General features: G+C 38.8%; 1 protein-coding gene across 7 annotated transcripts in view; it reads right to left on the bottom strand.

Moving 5' to 3' along the window:
• Positions 1-20,913, bottom strand: part of LOC139459606 (ral guanine nucleotide dissociation stimulator-like 1) — a 40,832-nt gene extending 19,919 nt beyond the window's left edge. For 3 of the 7 annotated variants that reach the window (XM_071241168.1, XM_071241171.1, XM_071241170.1), the window contains exons 1-13: positions 20,766-20,913; positions 14,059-14,151; positions 12,114-12,319; positions 11,017-11,079; positions 9,797-9,981; positions 8,813-8,946; positions 7,049-7,261; positions 5,790-5,893; positions 4,921-5,005; positions 4,170-4,259; positions 2,998-3,239; positions 1,569-1,637; positions 1,118-1,177 (exon numbers count right to left, since the gene is read on the bottom strand). In XM_071241168.1, coding sequence (XP_071097269.1) covers positions 1,118-1,177; positions 1,569-1,637; positions 2,998-3,239; positions 4,170-4,259; positions 4,921-5,005; positions 5,790-5,893; positions 7,049-7,261; positions 8,813-8,946; positions 9,797-9,981; positions 11,017-11,079; positions 12,114-12,319; positions 14,059-14,151; positions 20,766-20,792 — 1,571 coding nt within the window. In that variant the 5' untranslated portion in view covers positions 20,793-20,913. The remainder of the gene's footprint in view (positions 1-1,117; positions 1,178-1,568; positions 1,638-2,997; positions 3,240-4,169; positions 4,260-4,920; positions 5,006-5,789; positions 5,894-7,048; positions 7,262-8,812; positions 8,947-9,796; positions 9,982-11,016; positions 11,080-12,113; positions 12,320-14,058; positions 14,152-20,765) is intronic. The other 4 variants (XM_071241172.1, XM_071241174.1, XM_071241175.1 and 1 more) reach the window with 2 other exon arrangements.
• Between the last annotated feature and the right edge of the window lie 906 nt (positions 20,914-21,819).

Here is a 21,819-nt window from a genome sequence, read left to right as displayed (position 1 = left end):
CTGCAATCAGTCAGTGGTAACCTGGTAACAGCACAAGGCTATCTGACTATAACCAACTTTTCTTCTTCCAAATCCTTACATCAAAAGGTGTACAGTGACTAGTTCATGACACATAAATACACCTCTTGTGAAGGAGTAACTCTTCAACCTAAAGGAATCTTTTAAACTATGAGTCAGGAGTTTTTGGTACAGACTGTAGAGACAGAAATTTCCAAATTGAAATGGAAAAGAATTGGAAGCCGAATTGTCTTAGAAAGCTGACATCTGATTGGCTGAAGAAGCAACATATCCTTCATTTAGATTGGGTGGACAAAGTTTGCGCAGGGTTCACCTGACACAACCTAGGAAGATGTCTCAGATCTTCATGCAGAGAGAATATCGTATCAGAGTCAAAGATTTGATTTGTATGTGATTGGTGTTTTATGACACTAATCCATTTTACCAATGATTGGCTGGTTTTAGTTTCAACCAGGAAACCAAACCGGTAAAATCTGTCATCGATTATTTTTTAATTATACAGTTTACATTCTCATTTAATGAATTTGTGAGGGATAAGAAGATTCATTATTACATGTATAAAATGAGGAAACTGTGACTACCCACAAGGTTTCATGGCCAGCTGCTTTTGTAATGTTTCATCGTAGATAATGATGACAGATAAAGGGATATGCTGTCTAGTTATGATGTCCTATTCTCGTTCAGAATCAATCACCATAAGATCATCTTTCCTGCTTTTTCAAACCACAAACTGATTGTGACATTGCAACCAATTCCCAACAGAACCTAGTGAGTGAGTGAGTATAGTTTTACACCTCTTTTAGCAATATTCCAGCAATATCACTGGCGTGGAACACCAAAAACGGGCTTCATGCATTGTACCCATGTGGGGAATCGAACCCAGGACTTCATTGTGACGAGTGAACGCTTTAACCACTAGGCTACCCCACCACCCCAGCAGAACCTACAAATGATAAAGCACGATGTAAGTACATAAGCACTATCTAAGCTAAGCTTGCTAAACATGTTACCCCTTTCTCCACATTTCTTGCAATGACACCATCACCGTGACACCACAACCAACCCTGCAAGCGGATTGCCTGACAATTTAAGATCTTACCTGGGAGAAGAGCAAAATTTAATTGCACAAGTCAGGATAGGCTCAGATTTAGCCTTTGCTCTAAACAGTGCAAGAAATACATATTGGAACAAAAATATTCTCCATGTATGTATGATAATATCTAAACGACAAAATTATCATATTTGGGGGGTAATATTTGCAGAAATACTTTACTTTACTGCATTACACATGAAAACATGGTGGTTTTAGGGTGATTTCTTCAAATAACATCAGTTTAGATAATTTCATCATTCTTCAAATATTACTTTTAATATCCAAACAAATTTGCTGAAATTTAAGTATTTGTATTGGGATTTATGGTTCTATCATACATGTAGAAATCTATTTTTTGTTGAATAAATACGATAGCATCTAGCTGAGAGTAATACACGGATATATTTTGATAATGAAGTAGTTGTGTTATATGAACATGATGAAAGCAGTAGCTCACCTGGCTGATTTCTTCTTGATCTTGGCTGACCCTTCCATGGGAGGCTCTATTGCACAAGACAGTTCATGGCTGCAAGGGAAACAGGGGCACTTGATGCTGTTGTTTGTATTTGTTTATCACCGCACTCAGCAGTATTACATCTAAATGATGGCACTCTGTAAATAATTGAGTCCGGACCTGACAATCCAATGATCAATATTGTGAGCAACAACCTACTCCCTGGGCCTTCCACACAATCCATTTGGTTGCCGGACCAGCATAGGTTGGTAACCAAGATTCCCTTCAGGGTCAGACTCAGGTGTGCTTAAACACTATTCTTTCAATTTCATCGTAGACTTCAACCGAATCAACCAAATCCACGAAAGCTAATCTTTCATTATCACTGTAAGCTGAATCAAATCAAATCCACAAAAGCTAATCTTTCATTATCACTGTAAGCATGGTAAGCTGAATCAAACCAAATCCACGAAAGCTAATCTTTCATTATCACTGTAAGCTGAATCAAATCAAATCCACGAAAGCTAACCTTTCATTATCACTGTAAGCATGGTAAGCTGAATCAAACCAAATCCACGAAAGCTAATCTTTCATTATCACTGTAAGCTGAATCAAATCAAATCCACGAAAGCTAATCTTTCATTATCACTGTAAGCTGAATCAAACCAAATCCACGAAAGCTAATCTTTCATTATCACTGTAAGCTGAATCAAATCAAATCCACGAAAGCTAACCTTTCATTATCACTGTAAGCTGAATCAAACCAAATCCACGAAAGCTAATCTTTCATTATCACTGTAAGCTGAATCAAATCAAATCCACGAAAGCTAATCTTTCATTATCACTGTAAGCTGAATCAAACCAAATCCACGAAAGCTAATCTTTCATTATCACTGTAAGCTGAATCAAACCAAATCCATGAAAGCTAATCTTTCATTATCACTGTAAGCTGAATCAAACCAAATCCACGAAAGCTAATCTTTCATTATCACTGTAAGCTGAATCAAACCAAATCCACGAAAGCTAATCTTTCATTATCACTGTAAGCTGAATCAAACCAAATCCACGAAAGCTAACCTTTCATTATCACTGTAAGCTGAATCAAGCCAAATATAAGAAAAGCTAACTTTTCATATCTCACTGTAAGCTGAATCACACCAAATATAAGAAAAGCTAACCTTTCACATATCACTGTAAGCTTAATCATACAGAATCTAAGAAAAGGTAATCTTTCATTATTACTGTAAGCTTAATCAAACCAAATACAAGAAAAGCTAACTTTTCATACATCACTGTGAGCTGAATCACACCAAATATAAGAAAAGCTAACCTTTCATTATCACTGTAAGCTGAATTCCATCACAATCTAAGGAAAGCTAACCTTTCATTATCACTGTAAGCTGAATTCCATCACAATCTAAGGAAAGCTAACCTTTCATTATCGTTGTACACTCTAACTGAATCGAACCAAATCCAGAACTGAGTATCTTCTTTGAAGTTATAAATCTGAGCAGCTGACTGGAGCAGTTTGAGCTGAGCGAGCACTTCGAACTCCTTCCGATGTTTCTCGAAGTTGATGAGGCCTTCCTCTGTCATGTCAGGGTTGGCTGTGTCGATCATGGTCAGATCTGTCAGAAACGTTCCCAGGTACGGCACTGTTCCCTGGACAATACCCTGCAACAACATCACATGTGCATCTAGGAATCATGTCATTTCAATTTTAGGGCTTTCTGAAATTCCTACAGGATACAAACATGGGATAGAGGAGACATATTCTGCCTTGGAAATTCCGTTGAGAATAACGATTGGGTGCATGGGACCTATCCTTTGAAGGAAGACAAGAATGGGGTACTGGGGACCTGTCCTTTGAAGGAGTGAGTGAGTACGGTTTTACGCCACTTCCAGCAATATCACGGCGGGGGACACCAGAAATGGGCTTCACACATTGTACCCATGTCGGGAATCGAACCCGGGTCTTTGGCGTGACAAGTGAACGCTTTAACCACTAGGCTACCCGACCGCCCCTCCTGGGGTACTTGAGACCTGACCCTTCAAGGAACACAAGAATGGGGTACTGGGGACCAATATTTCTAAGAAAGACAAGCATGGGGTAGTGGGGACCTATCCTTTCAAGGAAGACAAGCATGGGGTACTGGGGACCTATCCTTTCAAGGAAGACAAGCATGGGGTACTGGGAACCTATCCTCTCAAGGCAAAAGCATGGGGTACTTGGGACCTATCCTTTCAAGGAAGACAAGCATGGGGTACTAGGAACCTGTCCTTTCAAGGAAGACTAGCATGGGGTAGTGGGGACCTATCCTTTCAAGGAAGACAAGCATGGGGTACTGGGGACCTATCCTTTCAAGGAAGACAAGCATGGGATACTGGGGACCTGTCCTTTCAAGGAAGACAAGCATGGGGTACTGGGAACCTGTCCTTTCAAGGAAGACAAGCATGGGGTACTGGGAACCTATCCTTTCAAGGATGAGCAAGCTAATGAAGCCAGCCATCTTCTGTGGATTTTTTGGGATCATCTACAAACAGTTATTTTTCACATGCTCATTCCATCCCAACAGAGATGAACACCGGGAAACCAAGACTTACATTATCTATCCATGACTGGCGCTTCTGCATGTTACGTCGCTTTAATGTCTTATTTTGGCTGTCCAGATCGGGAAACTTTGCTGTCGCTTCCTGAAACAGAGCATAGTCAGACACTGCACATGTAGTTCTTGTTTTGTATGTTTAACGCTGCACTCGGCAATATACCAGCTATATGAAGACGGCCTGTAAATAATCAAGTCTGGACCAGACAATCAGGTGAAATAAAATTAAGAAGCAATGATCCATGCCATCAGGGGACGATGTCAGGCAATCAACCAAGTCAGCGAGTCTGATCACTCGATCCATTTGGCCGCCCCTTACTACCAGCGTAAGTTGCCGGTGACCGAAAACAATTCAGTATCCCCACGGGGACGTTATTCTAATAGCTTAACATACCTTGTAAATAAAATTCATGTAATCTCAGGATAATTTCTGCATTTCTTTCAATATTTGTGTTTTGTGTAAACGTCTTCTTTTTTCTATAAATGTCAAAATCTAAATTTGACCAATTAAACAACTTATCGAGCTGTCAACATCAACAAGAAGCACTGATGAAACAGCAGAATCACTGGAATAAAGATAATGCTTGTAAGATACAGTCTTAAATTCTGTTATAAACATCAATGCATATGGTAAAATAATAAAATATTGCTCAGTAATTGTAATTCTAATCACACAATACATGGTGTGTACTGTTAGTCAGTATTTGATGACACACAAGTCCTCACACAAAGATCAGCAGCACTCGTACCTTCATTAGCAGTTCCCGAGAATTGAGCTGGTTATTTTCACCTGAGAATATTTCTGACAATTCCTCAAATAGCACCATAGTATCCCTGCAACAATGAAATGTACGTTAGTCACGGGATGATAATCGGCAATAAAATACCATGGGGACCACTTCGGCTACTTCAACTTTTGCAATACCTGTGCACTGTACATGTCGTACTTGATTTTCTAAGGGTGGCACTGCAGTGTATCAGAAAAGCCAACTCGACAGTGAAATGCAACAGCATCCCTAGACTGCATTGACAAAAAGCTAGAAGAAACACTGTACACAATTGGTTGGTTGGTTGCTTTGTTGTTTAATGCCGCACTCAGCAATATTCCAGCTATATGACGGCGGTCTGTAAATAATCAAGTCTGGATCAGACAATCCAGTGATTAATATCATGAGCATCAATCCACGCAATTGGGATCGATGACATGCATCAACCAAGTCAGCGAGCCTGACCACCCGATCCCGTTAGTCGCCTTTTACGACAAGCATAGTCGCCTTTTACGGCAAGCATGGGTTGCTGAAGATCTATTCTACATCGGATCTTCACGGGTCTAACATCATGCAAGATAGGTAATACTTTCGGTCAGCTTCTTCCTCCTGAATGATAATGTCTCTGTGGACTTTGTTTAATGCCACACTCTGCAATGCTGTAGCTATATGATGGCTGCTTGTAAATAATCAAGTCTGAACCAGACAATCCAGTGATTGATATTGTGAGCAACGATCCATGTTGTCGTAGTAATCAATCAACCAAGTCATGGAGTCCAGCCACCCAAGCCAGCATGGGCTGTTGGAGATCAGTTCTAACCTGAAATCCCTACACGGTTCGGTAGACTTACTTTGGTAGAGACGACCATGTCCTGCGTAGCCGGTAGACTGGGTGAGACTGTAGGCCCGAGATTATCGCTTTCAGAGACGAAAAGTTCTTTAGCTCTCTGAGTTCCTGTTTAAGGACAAAACAACATTTGATCTGTACAAAAGTTCATGAAATCTAAAGATATTTCTACTTTAAGAGAGAAAACCAAAATCCAGTTAAGGTATGTAGGCCAGAGCTTCAGATCTGTCTGGGGAGCCCTATCATTGGCCCCTGACATTAACTAAACATGTATTCCCAAATAGTCTCATATTTCACTGATACCTTACTCATCATTTTCACAGGTATTATTTGTTTGTTTCTTTGCTTGTGTTGTTTAATGCCAAGTCAGCAATATCACAGCAGCCTGAATATAACCATGTCTGTACCAAACAAACCGGGGCGGTCGGGTAGCCTAGTGGTTAAAGCGTTCACTCGTCACACCAAAGACCCGGGTTCAATTCCTGACATGGGTACATTGTGTGAAGCCCATTTCTGGTGTCCCCCGCCGTGATATTGCTGGAATATTGCTAAAAGTGGCATAAAACCATACTCACTCACTCACCAAAGAAACCAGTGATTGATACCGTGAGAAACGCACCATGGGCTATGATGACATACAATCAAGTCACTGAACCTGACCACCCAATTCCAATTAGACACTTCTTGCAAAGAGCTATGATTGTCCAGGCCAGGACGGTGGGTTAAGTAAGGTTTATTTCTGTTAAAAGGTAATAAGCTAGTCTGTGAATTGTCCATAAGTTGAGATAAAAAACTACAAAAAAAGAATGTTTGGTGCAGACAGTAAACCGCATACCAGTGTTTGACATTAAGTTGGGTCCTGTGGTGTCCTGGTGATTGTTTGTTTGTTTGTTGTTTAACGTCACACTCAGCAATATTCCAGCTATATGATAGCGGTCTGTAAATAATCAAGTCTGGACCAGAAAATCAGGTGAAATAAAATTGTGAGCAACAATCCACGCTGTCAGGGTATGATGTCACGCAATCAACCAGATCGCTGAGTCTGATCACCCAATCCATTTGTGCTTCTTACTACCAGCATAAGTTGCTTGGGACCGAATCCCGTTAGTTGCCTCTTACGACAAACATGGATTGCCGACAACCAATTCTAACACGGATCTTCACGGGTTGGTTATAGTAATTTAATCAAAGGACCTGTTACATTTTTAACACTAGGATAACAGCATTTTTTTAAACAAAAAGAAGATAACCATGACAACATACTTGAGCAATGTGTATCCATTTCTGTACAATTTTGGCTCTTTGCGATGTCTTATGATCCCGAGTTTTGAGAATAGTAGCTATCACACGAAGAGATACACGGTTGAACTGTTCTATAGTAGCGAGAACACTGGCTGCTTCCTTGCCCCCCTTCTTCCCCCGTCGCGCCCACACCGCACCCAGACAGTGGTGCGGAACCACCTTCCGAAACAGCTCCTGGAAAAAGAATTGGGCATTGGTTAAAATCTAAAATTTATGACTCAGTGACTTAATGACCAAAATCTAAAAACAAATTTCAGAACTAAGCATGTCAATGGTGATTTTTGCCATTACCACTATACCACAGCAGTCTGACAAACAAGTGGTTGATAGAATGAGCAACGATTCACAATATCAGGGTATAGTGGCACACATTTTGACTGCCCGATCCTCTTTCAGTTTGAGCTTATGACAAGCACGAGATATCTGGGACCTATTTCCCAAGAAATATCTGTTGGGTATACTTGAAATTTACAATCAGATAAACTAATTATGTTAAGCTATAAACTGTTTCATGTTCACATTTATGATTTTGACAGACAGAAGGAATGTCCTCTTTAAGTGCAGTCCGACTCTTATACAAAAAAATGATATCAACCTGGGCCAGACAAACCAATGATTGATAACAAGAGCAACAATCATGACAATCCATGCTCTTGAGTATGATGGATGAAACACAAACAAGTAGGTCACACATTGTACCCATCCTAATATCATATGCCACCGATTACATAAATTTACCTAGAATTCCAAACAAAGTGCCCTGGGCAGGCACATCAGTGTTTTAAATAATTTTTAAAACCCAGAAAGACCCATAAGTGTTGCCTGCCCATCTTCAAAGTTACCTGCCCACATTCAGATATTATAGATATTAAGAAATCCCAAAATAAGAGACAAATTGCGTCATGATTCAGTTGAAATAATGCAAACAATTACCAGAGAATCTACAAGGAGTTATAATAAATCTGAATTTGTAGGTACTCTTAAAATTATCTGCCAGCAAGACAGAGGAATATTTGATGCAGCCAGACAGAAAAGTTACCAGCCACGGGCAGGTGGGCCGACAGTTTGGACACTGAGGCAAATTTGGAAACTTTGTTACTTTGTTCAAAATTGGAATTTTTCTGAAGTAATTATTTGAATTTGAACATTACTTTCAACTTGTACAATGCAATAGTACTAAACTGAGCATTTAAGCATCTGCCTCTGTTCTGGTGCTGCTATCAGTGAAATCCAAGTCACCTCTACCAAGCCACAACTTCAGTTACAACTATGACAGCACGAATTGGGAAATGTTTCATTCCAATTTGGGAACATTTACTGACATTTGCTGCACACTTAGAGCTGAATATCGGCCTCTGTGCAGGTCAAGATAAATCCCTGTATTATGACAAGAATTGAATATTTCAGCTATATCACAACAGCCTTGTAAACAAGTGGTTGACAGCATGAGCATCAATCCTCCAAACCACCAGGGTATGATCACAAACAATTAGCCAAGTCACAAAATATAACCAACCTATCCTTATAAGCCAACTCTTCATAATATGCAAGGGAAAATCCAGGGCCCACTTGCACAAAGTGATCTTAGCGCTAAGATGATCGTAACTCCCATACTTTAATATAGGCTTACAATAGTCTTAGCGCTAAGATCGCTTTGTGCAAGTGGACCCAGGTCTTTTGTGCACTAGAACAGAAATATTAGAACAAAAAGAGACGGATACTTACTGCGTCTCGATGTGTCAGCTGTTGAGCAAAGGTATGACTAGAGATGTCGTTGAATGTTAATGGCTTGTGATACTCATTGTCTATCATATGATCAACTTCTTCACAGATGGAAAATCGGAATTCTATTTCATTAGCTGCAGAAAAAAAGGAAAGAATATCATTAGGCTAAAAAAATCATCTGCATGTTTATTCATGAATTGTCAGATGAATGTGTACATGCTAAATACAAAGCAAAGTCTCCATCGACATATTCAACTACAATTCCAGCAAACTAACTAATTTCAAATCATATTTTTTACCTTCGTTGAAATTATGAAATTCAGAATTTAGCAGCTTGATTCCTCTGAGCGTAAAAGCTAAAGTATTCATGACCAACTTTCTGTGTATAATCTGTCTATTACCCATGCATTGTGACCATAGCAACATTCAACAAAATTTCGGAAGAAGTGGTAAAAAATATGCAGGGGAAGCCTGAAGCATCAGTTCATTATTATTCAGATTCATAACAAATTACAGATGATAGAATGCATATAATGTATTGTGGTACGTATCACAATAAATGAATCATTATTACAATATATTACTATATAAAAGACATGTCAATACCCATCACTAAGCTTGAGATTATATAAATATCATCTGATGTTCAAATTCTCAACTTAAGTGGATTAGTGGTCAAATCAAGTGGGTGGGACCTAGTCTTAATTCATTCTGACACTTTCCCATGTTTTCATTGTATGATGCTAAGTAAACCTCTCCTCAGTAATGCTTAGGATAATAAACCCTCAAAATGACCAGAGCTAGCACAAGAGATGAAATATTTTCACTTGCCACTCTACCCTCATGTCTTACAACCCCAAGCATAACAGAGGAAGAGTGTTTTATGTTACCCCTCACTCCCTGCAAGTGGTTGACAGTGTCAAAGGAAACATGGCTTGTATCTAGTTATCCAACACATCTTCCCACAACCAAAATGACACTGACCATCAGCACCTGAATGATCCTTTGTGAGGCGCTCGATCCGATGTCGTGCCCGACCTGCGAGGTCACTGTCAGGCAGGAAGTGGAGAGAAAACTTCTCTAACGTATGGAGACAGGGATAGTTTGGAGGCTCCCGGAAATCTTCCGGATAGGTGTCCAGCCACACGGATATCACAGATTTAATAGTTCTGTGAACAAAAAAACAAGACTAGAAATATGATTACACAGATTCAACCGTCTGTGCCAAAAACGAGTCAACAAGCCTTAGGATCTTTAACACATGGACTTCCTCAGCTGAGCATAGAACACCAAACATAAATTTTACCCGACTCAAGATTGTGACAAGTGGCCGAAATAACAGACTGTTTCAATGTGTGTTTTTGAAATCAACTTTAATATTCATTAGAAACCTGCTGTCATAGTTAAGAATTTTTATCCCAACTAATGCCATCATCAAAACTAACAATGGATTCTTGCAGTGAATTTTAAAAAAAAATACATGATGGACATGATGGATATTTTAAGTTAGGTATTAAAAGTAGATGATTGGTTGTTTGTTGTTTAATGCCGCACTCAGCAATGTTCCAGCTCTATGACAGCAGTCCGTAAATAATTGAGTCTGGACCAGTTAATCCAGTGATTGACATCATGAGCATTGATCTATGTAATTGGAGTATGTAGACAAGCATCAATCAAGACAGCAAACCTGACCACCCAATCCAGTTAGTCGTCTCTTATCACATGCACAGGATGGTGCATACCAGTTCTAACCCCGATCTTCTCGGGTGTAACATGGTAACTGTGTTGTGATATAGCTTGAATATTGCTGACTGGCACTAAACAACATTCACTCAATCCCCCACAATAGAGGGCGAATGAGATAATATTGTTTAATGCTGCTGACTGGCACTAAACAACATTCACTCAATCCCCCACAATAGAGGGCGAATGAGATAATATTGTTTAATGCTGCTGACTGGCACTAAACAACATTCACTCAATCCCCCACAATAGAGGGCGAATGAGATAATATTGTTTCATGCCAGACAGCAACATTCCAGCTATATCCATGCAGTCTGTAAACAAGAAGCTCACATCGAAGAACTATTGGTTATCTCTGTTAATCAAGTCTCTATACCTTCTAACAGACTTTGACGAGACACCCATCTAAGGGGTGACTATATATGGCTACCACACTGCACAAGCTGCAGAAGCCTACTCACTTGAGCTGTAGTTCATTCAGTTCTGTCCTGTCATCCTCACAACACAACTTCAACATCTGGTACCTGGGGAACAAAAGGACCCAGAAATGTACAGACAGGGATTACTTGTTCTTCATGTTTGTTTGTTAATTCCTCACTCAGCCACTCAGCTATTTGATGGTGGTCTGTACATTATTATGTTTAGACCAGACAATCTAGTAATCGACATCTTGAGCATCATGAGCACTGGGACTCGATGACATGCCTCAACCAAATCAGCAAGCCTGACCACCTAATCCCATTAGTCACCTCTTACAACAAGCATTGGTTGCTGAAGACCAATTCTAACCGGATCTTCATGGGGGTGTTCTTCATGATAAATTATAGATATTGATGGTTACTCTTCTTAATTTAATCATTGAATAAAATCATGGATACATTTTAAACTTAATACAATGAACACTCGTCTACATCAACATGATCATAGCTTTGTGTCTTGGTGTTAGTGAGTGAGTGTTGTTGAACTCCACTGTCAGCAATCTTGCATCCATTTCAAGACGGCCTTTAATAATCAACTGAAGGCCAACCAGTGAGTGAAAGCATGACCATCATCAGATTCACAGGTGAGGTAAAATGGGATTTGACGTTGCTTTCAAGATTATTACACTAATGCCCATGCATGCATATGTACATGTGTAAATGCTTGTACTATCCCAGACTAATGCCCGTTACATAGTGCTAGCCCACTGAGACACCATGCAGCAGTTTAACATGGATGTCCCTCTCAGACACAGTATATCCAAGCACACCAGTCCTTGTCTATCCCATTAATGCCAAGCGCCAGCAGGCTAACACAAGTAGCATCTTATAACCATTTTGGGTATGATGTAGCTGGAGATGGAACCACCCACCTTCCACTCTCCAGGCTGACACTCCATCCACTATGTCATGGAGATGGTCACATGGTTACTGAGAATGATGACACACAATTAGCCTTATCACGGCATCCGACCACCTGATCTAAGTTTGTCATCTTAAAGAGTGTTGGGGGCCTATTTTAATCTGGCTCTCTGCCAGCCAGGTCTTGTCAGTCATCGTTCTCCTGCATCAGTACCCACCTGTCAATAAGCAGCTTGAGCACCTGTTGTGGTGTTGCGAAGGTGCGGTAGGTGGCGAGGAAGATGTTGACGTAGGTGGAGTCCAGCTCCCCTCTGACGGTTGACAAACTCTCCACCAGCTTCTCGAGAGTACCTGCCTTGATCACCCGGATCTTCTGGGTCTCCCACATCAAGTGGGAAAACTCTCGCTCATGCTCATCTTCAAGCTGAAACAACATCAGGTTTTTTTCTCTTACTCTGCAGCTGTACTTTGGAACAAACTGCCAACATATCTCACCTTCTGTTGGCTTTTGCATCTGGACTAAAGACACACCTCTTCAAAAATGTCTACAATCAGTAAAATTTCACTACACCACAGAACTATATATTTGTATATTTCTTGAGTTTTACCTTTATCTTTCCTGTACCATGTTACACTATGAGCAAGCACTTGGTAGATGGAATTTGATCTTTAATACATGGGATTTTTTTTAAAGACATGCTTTGCTTGATTAAAAAAAACCACATTTTTATATCTTTTCAAGCTCTTGGTCAGTAGTTTTCATCAAAATATTATCTCAAGTGGATAATATTATCTCAAAATATGCAAAACAAGAAATTACATTTCTCTGGCTTAACAGGTGACCTTTGAATCAACACCCATCTGTTTCAGTTGGGTAATATCAGAAAAATACAAGTACATGTACCCTCTGTTGAATTTTCAACTAACATTAACAAAACATAAAAGGGCACCTCAAAACATTATCTGCATGTTGTTTTTTTAAATTTATGAGTAAACTCCATATGCCCAAGAAGATAATTGAAAATGGGAGTGCCGTTGATGCTTGACATGCTATGCTTCCTATCAGAGATATATAACCATATGTCATGCGGTTCAAGGAATTTTGTGATAACACAACATGATACTGTAAGATTAATGCATGTAAGGCTAGGTCGCCAGTTGTAAATTAAGAACATTATTTTTAATTTCCTGGTTTATGGACTCGAGTAGGTTGTTGAGATAAAATAAAATGTAACCATGTTTTTGTGATCTCGTAAATGTATCGTCACGGAAAAACATAAAATGGAAATGAAAAGCATTTAACATGCCATTTAGGGTCTTTCCTTTTCATATTTTTCTATTTTGTTTGTGTTTTCATTGTTGAAAACAGCAAATGTACATGAATCGATATTGTCTGAGGGAAGAAAAAACAGTTTCCACATTTGTGAACCATTGCATCACCGGACTTGTGAAGCAAGTAGACCTCAAACAGGGTACAGCATCTACATCATCCCATGGCCAATGAAGTCATATTTATCTTCTATTTCTAACTTCTATTTCTACCATAAGGATGAGGGAAATGTGGGACAGTATCTGATATGTCTAGTAGTACATGTTTCAATCACATACAACAGACAGACAACCTAATCACCAATTTCATTAAAATCAGACCTTAGTGCTCATTACTGCTATGCGAAGATCTGAGGACCATACGAATGTGTTTAACATGTGTTTCATGCACAGTATGATTCACAAAATAATCCCAGGAATTAAAAAAAAGGGAAGAGTTTTCAATCTCAATAAAAAGGAAAGGGTCAAACGTTTTAAACTACAACTGCTTACACCTGCTAATGGTCAAAAGACATTCATCAATTTTGAAGATGGATCAAAGCTTACATTCTTCTTGTCAGGCTCACAGCGTTAGAAATTGGCACTAGTCCTGTAGTCCTTGCCAAAGTGCCCAATAGTTAAGGTATCATAAGGACTAGTAGAAATTTGCCATTTTTAAGAATATTGCTATATATATTATAAGGACTAGTGGACTAAAAATGTTAGTTTCTATCGCTGACTCACATGCCAAAGGGCATACATCAACATATTTTTGTGTGTCCTGTGACGCAAAAACAAAATTTCTAACCCTTTAAGGTGTTTGAATATTCAGTTACAAAGTGCAAGGTTGTGTACCTGAGCTTGAGAGCGGTATGTGACTTTCTTCAGGTAGGCACTGTACACGGCTCCATCTTCCCTCTCCTCGCGCCAGAATCGTGTCACATCATCCTGCAACACAAATTCATCCTCTTCAGTCTTAGAAACTAGAGCAGGGCATGTTGCTATAGTTTTGTTTCTTTGCTGTAAAGAACGCACTCAGCAATTTTCCAGCTATATGATTGTTGTCTCTAAATAATTGAGTCTAGATCTGACAATCTAGTGATTGACATTGTGAGCAACAATCCACATCATTGTGGTACAATGACACTCATTCAACAAGTCAAGTTTGACCACGAGATCCATTTGGTCGCCTCTTACAACCAGCATAGGTTGCTGGGGACCTATTCTAACCCCAAATCCCAAATGGGGCTGATATTTTTGTCTGAGACTAGTGAATGTTTATTCATGATACTGAGGAGGGCAGAGGCCTGTGGTATAATAACTAGTCACAGCTTGAGTGGGATGCATACAGGCACACACAGTATCAAGACTGCAACTACCATATCCACAGTGTACAAAATGAAGCATGAAAGTCAAGGTGTCCTTGTCCTAGTCCTAACGTTGAATATTTTAGATTGATGGGGTCTCTAGATTCAAATACCAAACCTCAAGGACCTCTTTCACTTCAAACGCTTACTATATTCGACGTAATAAGCGCCACCCTCTAATAAGCGCTCACGTCAATATTTGCTAATATATTATTGGCTAGTGAACAATCCCAATTAGCACCCCTTCCGATTGATCAGTGTACACAAGACTTATTTATTCGCGTATAATATGCACTCGTGTGTTATATCCATTCTTAATTATGGGCAATTAAATTCTGGAAAAAATATATGTCACATATAAACATATCAGTCTGTCAGCATAAACCACGAAATTTATCTTTCAACTCTGTTTTTTCCACCAAAATAATATTCTGATAAGAGCCCCCTATTTCTAATTTTGAGAGCGCCCTTGGCGCTTATTACGTCGAATACGGTTTCTATAATCTCAACTTCATGGACGGCAAAATGTACATGGACAGCTTTCTTATAATCATGATAATAACACTATAGTCTGGTTTGCAAATGGTAAGTTCATCACTGCTTTTCAGCAGTAACGATGAACATGGGGATCAAGAAGAAGGTCCTCATGAAGAAACTGTTTCATGGTTGGACAAACGAGTAGTGTATTTGAATCAAGAGATCTTGACTTGTTTTTTTCAGAAGGGCTATGACAACGACTATGCACCAGACAACAGTGATGAGAGGAATAATCCACATACTTGAAGACAGTGAACACACGACCCTAAGGCAGTCTTGTTCTTGTTTTCCGGTATGTAGTTTAATTTGGCAATCCCTAAATCAATATAAGGCACATGAATATTGTTTTATGTCCCAGTCATCAATATTCAAGCAATATCATGATTACCTGAAAATAATTGAGTCTGGTTCAATATATCTTATTTAAAAATATATATCTAAAAAATATAAATAATAATATCCAAATGGAACCCAGAATAATCCTTAATATCAGGAGGCAATTTAGACTTGCCAAATCATTTTAGACTTGAGTTGGACTCCTTTTAGATTTTCTCTAGGGTCTGGGAGACAGACTAGCATGAGGTATAAGGACCTATTCTACACTAGAATCCTCACATGGGACCCATTTATAAATACAGACATGGGTACTTGTAAAGTGTACAGAAACAAAAGTTCATATATGTAAACACTTAAATGAGTGATCCTGGTGACTGGCAATTTGTGGAAAACACAGTATCAAGAATACTGTGGAACAGTTAAACATGACAAAATATACGAAAAGGCACAAGAATTTATCTGGATGTTCTTTGGGCCCCAAGTTTGAAGCAAATATCAGAAAAATTCCCAAAGTGGAATATAACACTACCATGATTTATAATTAATTGCTCAACTGTGGTCAAGTTATTACTTAGGTCTATATGACTGCACTGAACATACTGAATGCATTGGTAAAATACCTCGAAATTTAACACAATAACATTTTCTTTTTGGATTCAATTTTGCACAATATAATGGCAATCCCCATAACCAACTTTCCTGCATCAGACACTTAGTTTGAAATCCCAGGCAATCACAGGGTCAGCCTGCCTACATTCCAATCCATACCCAATGAGGGAGGTGCCACTTGTTGGTGACATCGCACGCTGTAACAAATGACCACTTCCTACACAACTTCCTTGTTCAACAACAATTTCTAATTGATATGTTGGCCATCTTCAGCTGAAAGAATGCCATTTATAACTGGTACTCCACCCACTGACAGTCAATGACTTTCTGCAGCCCAGGGCATGTTCATGTATGTAATCAATGTTCACAGAGACCAGGCGGGGTTCGAAACTATCTGCACGTGCGAGACTAGTCAAATTCAGTACAGCTCCAGATAAATTGCATAATATGCAAAATAAATCATTATAACCCAATTCATTTTGAATTGCTCGCATACAAATAAGCATGAAAACAATTAGAAAACATACCCCATGATTACCCAAAGTAGCCTTTTCAGATCTTTATTTAATATTTACTGATCAAATGCAGACATCATCATGATCATATGTACATGATTTTAGGGGGTAGAATAGGTCTTCAGCAACCCATGCTTGTCGTAAGAGGTGACAAACAGAATCGGTGGTCAACCCGCTAGCATGGTTGATGCATGTGATTGTAACCCAATTGCGAAGATCATTGCTCATGATATCAATCACTGGATTGTCTATTGACAGACCACTGTCATATAGCTGGAATACTGCTGAGTGAAACCAAACAAAAAACAAACACTGCATTGAATAATGCACAAAAGAAATGTCTCGCTTAATGTAGCTTTGACAGAATTATTTTTAAACACGGTTTACTCATTGGCATAAAATACCCAATAGACAACATGAAAGACTGGAGCCTTGACGCAGCCAGGTCGCGAATCACCGACCTCCCCATATCCATAATAATTTTGGGTGTCTGCCGTCATGGTCAAAGGCATGAAGTGGGAGTCCCAGGGTGCACAAACAAATAAAATATAAAGTCTTAACATGATAAAAAACAAATTTTATTTTTATTCCACCAAATGCAAATTTCTGTATTCACTACAAAGCTTAAACTATAAGACAACAGGCTAAAAGTGTCAAACAACGGGACATGGTTAACCACAGACCTATATACAGGGTTAACTAAAGCTGCAGTCATGACATCTTCACATTACGCCTAGTATCAGGACAAAAAAACTAACTACACCAGGCACACCAGTGAAAGTAGAGCAATGATCCACACTGTTGAGGTACGAGGACACACAATCAACCAGGCCACCGAGTCTGACCACAAGATCATCTCATTCCTCTTACGACAAACATGGTGACTGGGGACCTTTGCCATGTTAACCAAACCAGTATCCACATTGGGTGGAACCATTTGAGTAATTTTAACAACTACAAACAATGAGTTCTTCAAAATATGATTACATGAGAAGTCCTGTTGATTTTTACTGTTGTATTTAATGAATGTGACAGTTCTGTTTTCATCCTTGTTTGTGTTGTTTGTTTGTTGCTTAACATGCTTAACGCTGCACTCAGCAATAATCCAACTATATGACATCAGTCTGTAAATAATCAATCTGGACCAGACAATCCAGTGATTGACATAATGATCATCGATCTACGCAATTGGGATAAGATGACATGCATCAACCAAGTCAGCGAGCATGACACCCGATCCCGATCTTACAACAAGCATAGTTGCCTCTTACGACAACCATGGGCTGCTGAAGACCTATTCTAACCCGGATCTTCACAGGTTCATCCCTATTTGTGACCGCCTATTGCATGTAGTAGGCCCTTCCTCTTGTCATTATATATTCTCCGCCAATTAATTGCCAACACTTGAACACATCAGCAGAGAATTATGGAAAGTACTTCCTGCATATGTTATGCATGCTTATAATACCATCTGTTTTCATCAAACAGCATCTCTAATTCTTCATACACTCTAAACAACATTTTGTAGATTTCAATTTCTTCACCCCCTCCCTCCCTCTGACTCTCTGTACATTTGATATATTGAATACTTTCTATTGATATTGTTGATATTCAACACATCTAAAAGCAGGAGATGTCATTGATTAATCTTAACACAATTCATAAATTACAAATCCTCAATCAGTATAACTACTCTTACAGTGACTGCATTTGGGGATTTCAAGCCTTATTCTAGCCTTAGTAAAGTAACTTTCTGTCAGAGGCATCGAGTAAACTAGTAATTGAAGTTTATAGCAACAGAGAAAAGTAATGAAAAGGACACTAATGGCCATGTACAGACTAGCAGACCCAAAATTGTCTGCACAGACTGATGACTTTATTGCCATTCGTATATTATATTCCTACTTGTGAGTGATTCACTAGAAATTTGACTGAAGTCCCCAACAAGACCATTTTCATTTGGGAAAGACACCTTCTAAATCAATTAAGAAACATGGTACTTTTACAATCATTTGACAAATATCATTTATGTTTCGGGTTACTGTTTACAGATTCACCATGTTGCCCACTGAAAAAAACACAAAATAATGATTGGATTCAATCTAAATTCCATACCTGTATACATGTTCTAACATATCTAATAATAACCAAATTTATGGGCCATTTCGGCATTTTGAAAAATATACAGTTACAACCCATTGTTTGTTCAGAATGATTCGACTCTAATACCTGGTTTGTTGCAACTTGCACTCAAGGCCTGTCTCATTAAACTCTTGAAAGGGTGGTAGGGTGAGGTTAAGCATCACATTCATGAATTTTGCACTAACATAGCAAATGCTCTACTAAGCCAATGAGTCCTTGGATAACCACAAAAAGTACAATCTTTTAGTGTCTTTTGACATGTCCAGGATTGAGTGAGTGAGTGAGTGAGTGAGTGAGTGAGTGAGTGAGTATGGTTTTAAGCCGCTTTTAGCAATATTCCAGCAATATCACAGCGGGGGACACCAGAAATGGTTTTCACTAATTGTACCCATGTCGGGAATCGAACCCGGGTCTTCGGCGTGATGAGCGAACGCTTTAACCACTAGGCTACCCCACCGCCCCTGTCTAGGATTGAACTAGTCTGTCTTGCAGACCCTGATACATTTATATCAACTACAGCCCATGCAAGTCTATAATGTTTGGCAAGTCTAGATTGCAGTATCTGAAAATGAAGAGAATCACTGGGCTCCCTTTTTATTAGATTTTTATTTTCTGTATGATATGTTCATTTCAGAGACTATATGTTAGTCTAGGATTGAACCACAGACCTTCCAATCTCCAGGCAGATGATCTATCCACTGGACTACAGAGACAGTCACACTTGAAGATAAGGGGCATCCTGGTATTTTAATCTTGGGACCCCTAAATATTTTAGTTTAGTTTAGTTTATTACAATGACCTCCTTAATTTTGAACACTGCAATTTGAAACCAAATAAAAGACAAAATATTTTTAAACACAATGTTTTTCATTTTGACCTGAACCACAAACCTATGGCATGACAGGTCTTAATAGTTGCACATGCATACTGTGAAATTGATGTGACATGAGAATGCTCAATATTTTTTGTGCTAAAAGAAAGTTTTTATGTTATTATTCTTATGAATATGATGAATTGATTGTTATACCGCAAGCCCATAACCCTTGACACAAGATAACGTAATTATCACGTTGCCATTCCACATAATACCAAAAATCTGCACACTCTATTTCCTGTAATAGGCACCCGCCTCCAATAACTACTGGGTATGAAATAGCATGCAACACAATAACCACCATGTATGTTAGATTTAATTGTTCTTTACATGTATAACATCAGTTTTGTAGTTCTTTGCTTAACACAAACTCAAAATGTATTTGTTGCAATTTTATTACTATGTTCATGTTCGCTGTCTATCTTGAAATACATTCTTTGTCAATAACATAAAACTGTATTGTATGTCAATTTATTTTGTGACAGTATGCAGCACTGTAGTTGAAATATTAAGTGCCTGGTCTTCAATTACCGCCTTACCTCCATTACCCGCTAAGTCTGGATGGTTGTTCAAAGAATAAACAATGGATCACTTATTTGGGGATAAATGGTACTTTGCTTCACGAAAATGGACAAGTATATGTGCATCATTTATCACATAAACTTGATAAACTGGGATATAATCCAGTACAGCAGCGAGCGAAAAAATGCAACTGATTAGTAAATACAAAATAACCACTCGGTAACCAGCTGGTTATAAACTGAAAAAAGGTCAACTATTCAGAAATATAAAGATAATTAAAGTTTAAAGGGGCTGGATTAAGTATTTCTGAGTTTCATTAATCGTAGTCAGCATTCACCATTTATCTTCATGATTATTCCAGTTACCGAAATTTGTGAACTCAGAGCATCACCATGATCACAAAATCTTCTCATGAACGAAACCAAACCGAAACAAAATATACATTCTCCATATAAATACCTGTTTCAAAACGGTAAGCGAGCGTTTGTAAACAACAAACAATGTCCTCGTGACTGAAATGCTGAATAATATGACAGCGTCCACCAAATTCAACCGATACCAGTACATAAAAATATCACCTGTCAAACGCAGTGTCACGAACTTACAAGCACGTACCTGCGATAAATCCAAATGATACACATTCTTTGAATGATCACTCACCTGATTTTCCTGTCTGCCTGCTTCCATTCCTTAACTAAGTCAAAAGTCTTAAATTCATTTTAGCCATCTTTTGATCAAACTGATCAAGTTTTGGTTCAATATTTTGTGTGATAGCGATCACCCAGCCTACTTCCGGTCAGCCATTTTGTCTGGGTTTCCGACACTTACTTTCGGGGATTTCCGTGAAATCTGATGGCCACCCCCGAGTTACTTCCCTTACAATATTTCGCACCAAGCTCCTTCCCAGCGCGTGACACCTTCGTTTACACTCTCGGTTAGTAGAGAAAGCTCCGGGCTATCGATGTGAGGAGCTTGATCTCGCACTCACGTCAGCTGATGCGCCTCGAGTGGGAGGTCTTCCTCTTATTGCTATTATTAAATTGTTTGATAGGCATTACTTAGAAGTTGACGGATGACAAGATAGACACAATTTTTATGGATAACAACTTCTTTAATACTGTATTAAAGAAGTTGTTATCCATAAAAATTGTGTCTATCTTGTCATTGCTATTATTACTTCGATTTTAAGGGAAGTCACAGCATGACAATATCATCTTGAAATAACCTTGTAGGAATACCCTTTACGCAGTCAATCAAACATTCATAGAAACAAAACATTGTAATATTAGACGGTTTGTGGCCCGTTTAATTTTTGGTCGTTTTGACGTGTGGCCATTTTTAACCAGTTTTCTAATAGTGTATATAACTGATAATACCTATCACTTGACATCAGCACCGTAAAGTTCTTGATAAACTTGATAAAAGATGATCTCACATCCACGTTTCTGTTATTTTATTTTTATCTTGAGAAGACACATTGTTGGCAGTACATTTTGTTTTCAGACAATTGTATTAAAGCGCAACGTCATTAGGTAAAGTGGGTATGCAAATGAACGTTGTTTTTCGCCGCTTTCAGCTTTATATTCCATATATATACATTCACGTCGGGAAGCTCTAAGAACTGGCTTCACATATTTACAATTATGGACCCGGATGTTCGGCGCTGTCAGGCAACTTAATCACTAGGCGACGTAATTTATTAGGTTAGGTTTAG

This window comes from Haliotis cracherodii, unplaced genomic scaffold, assembly GCF_022045235.1.
Source record: "Haliotis cracherodii isolate W230 unplaced genomic scaffold, xgHalCrac1.p SCAF_13, whole genome shotgun sequence".
In the NCBI taxonomy this organism is placed as follows: domain Eukaryota; kingdom Metazoa; phylum Mollusca; class Gastropoda; order Lepetellida; family Haliotidae; genus Haliotis; species Haliotis cracherodii.
Note: the sequence above shows the minus strand (reverse complement) of the source record. Positions and strands in the feature narration are given on the sequence as shown.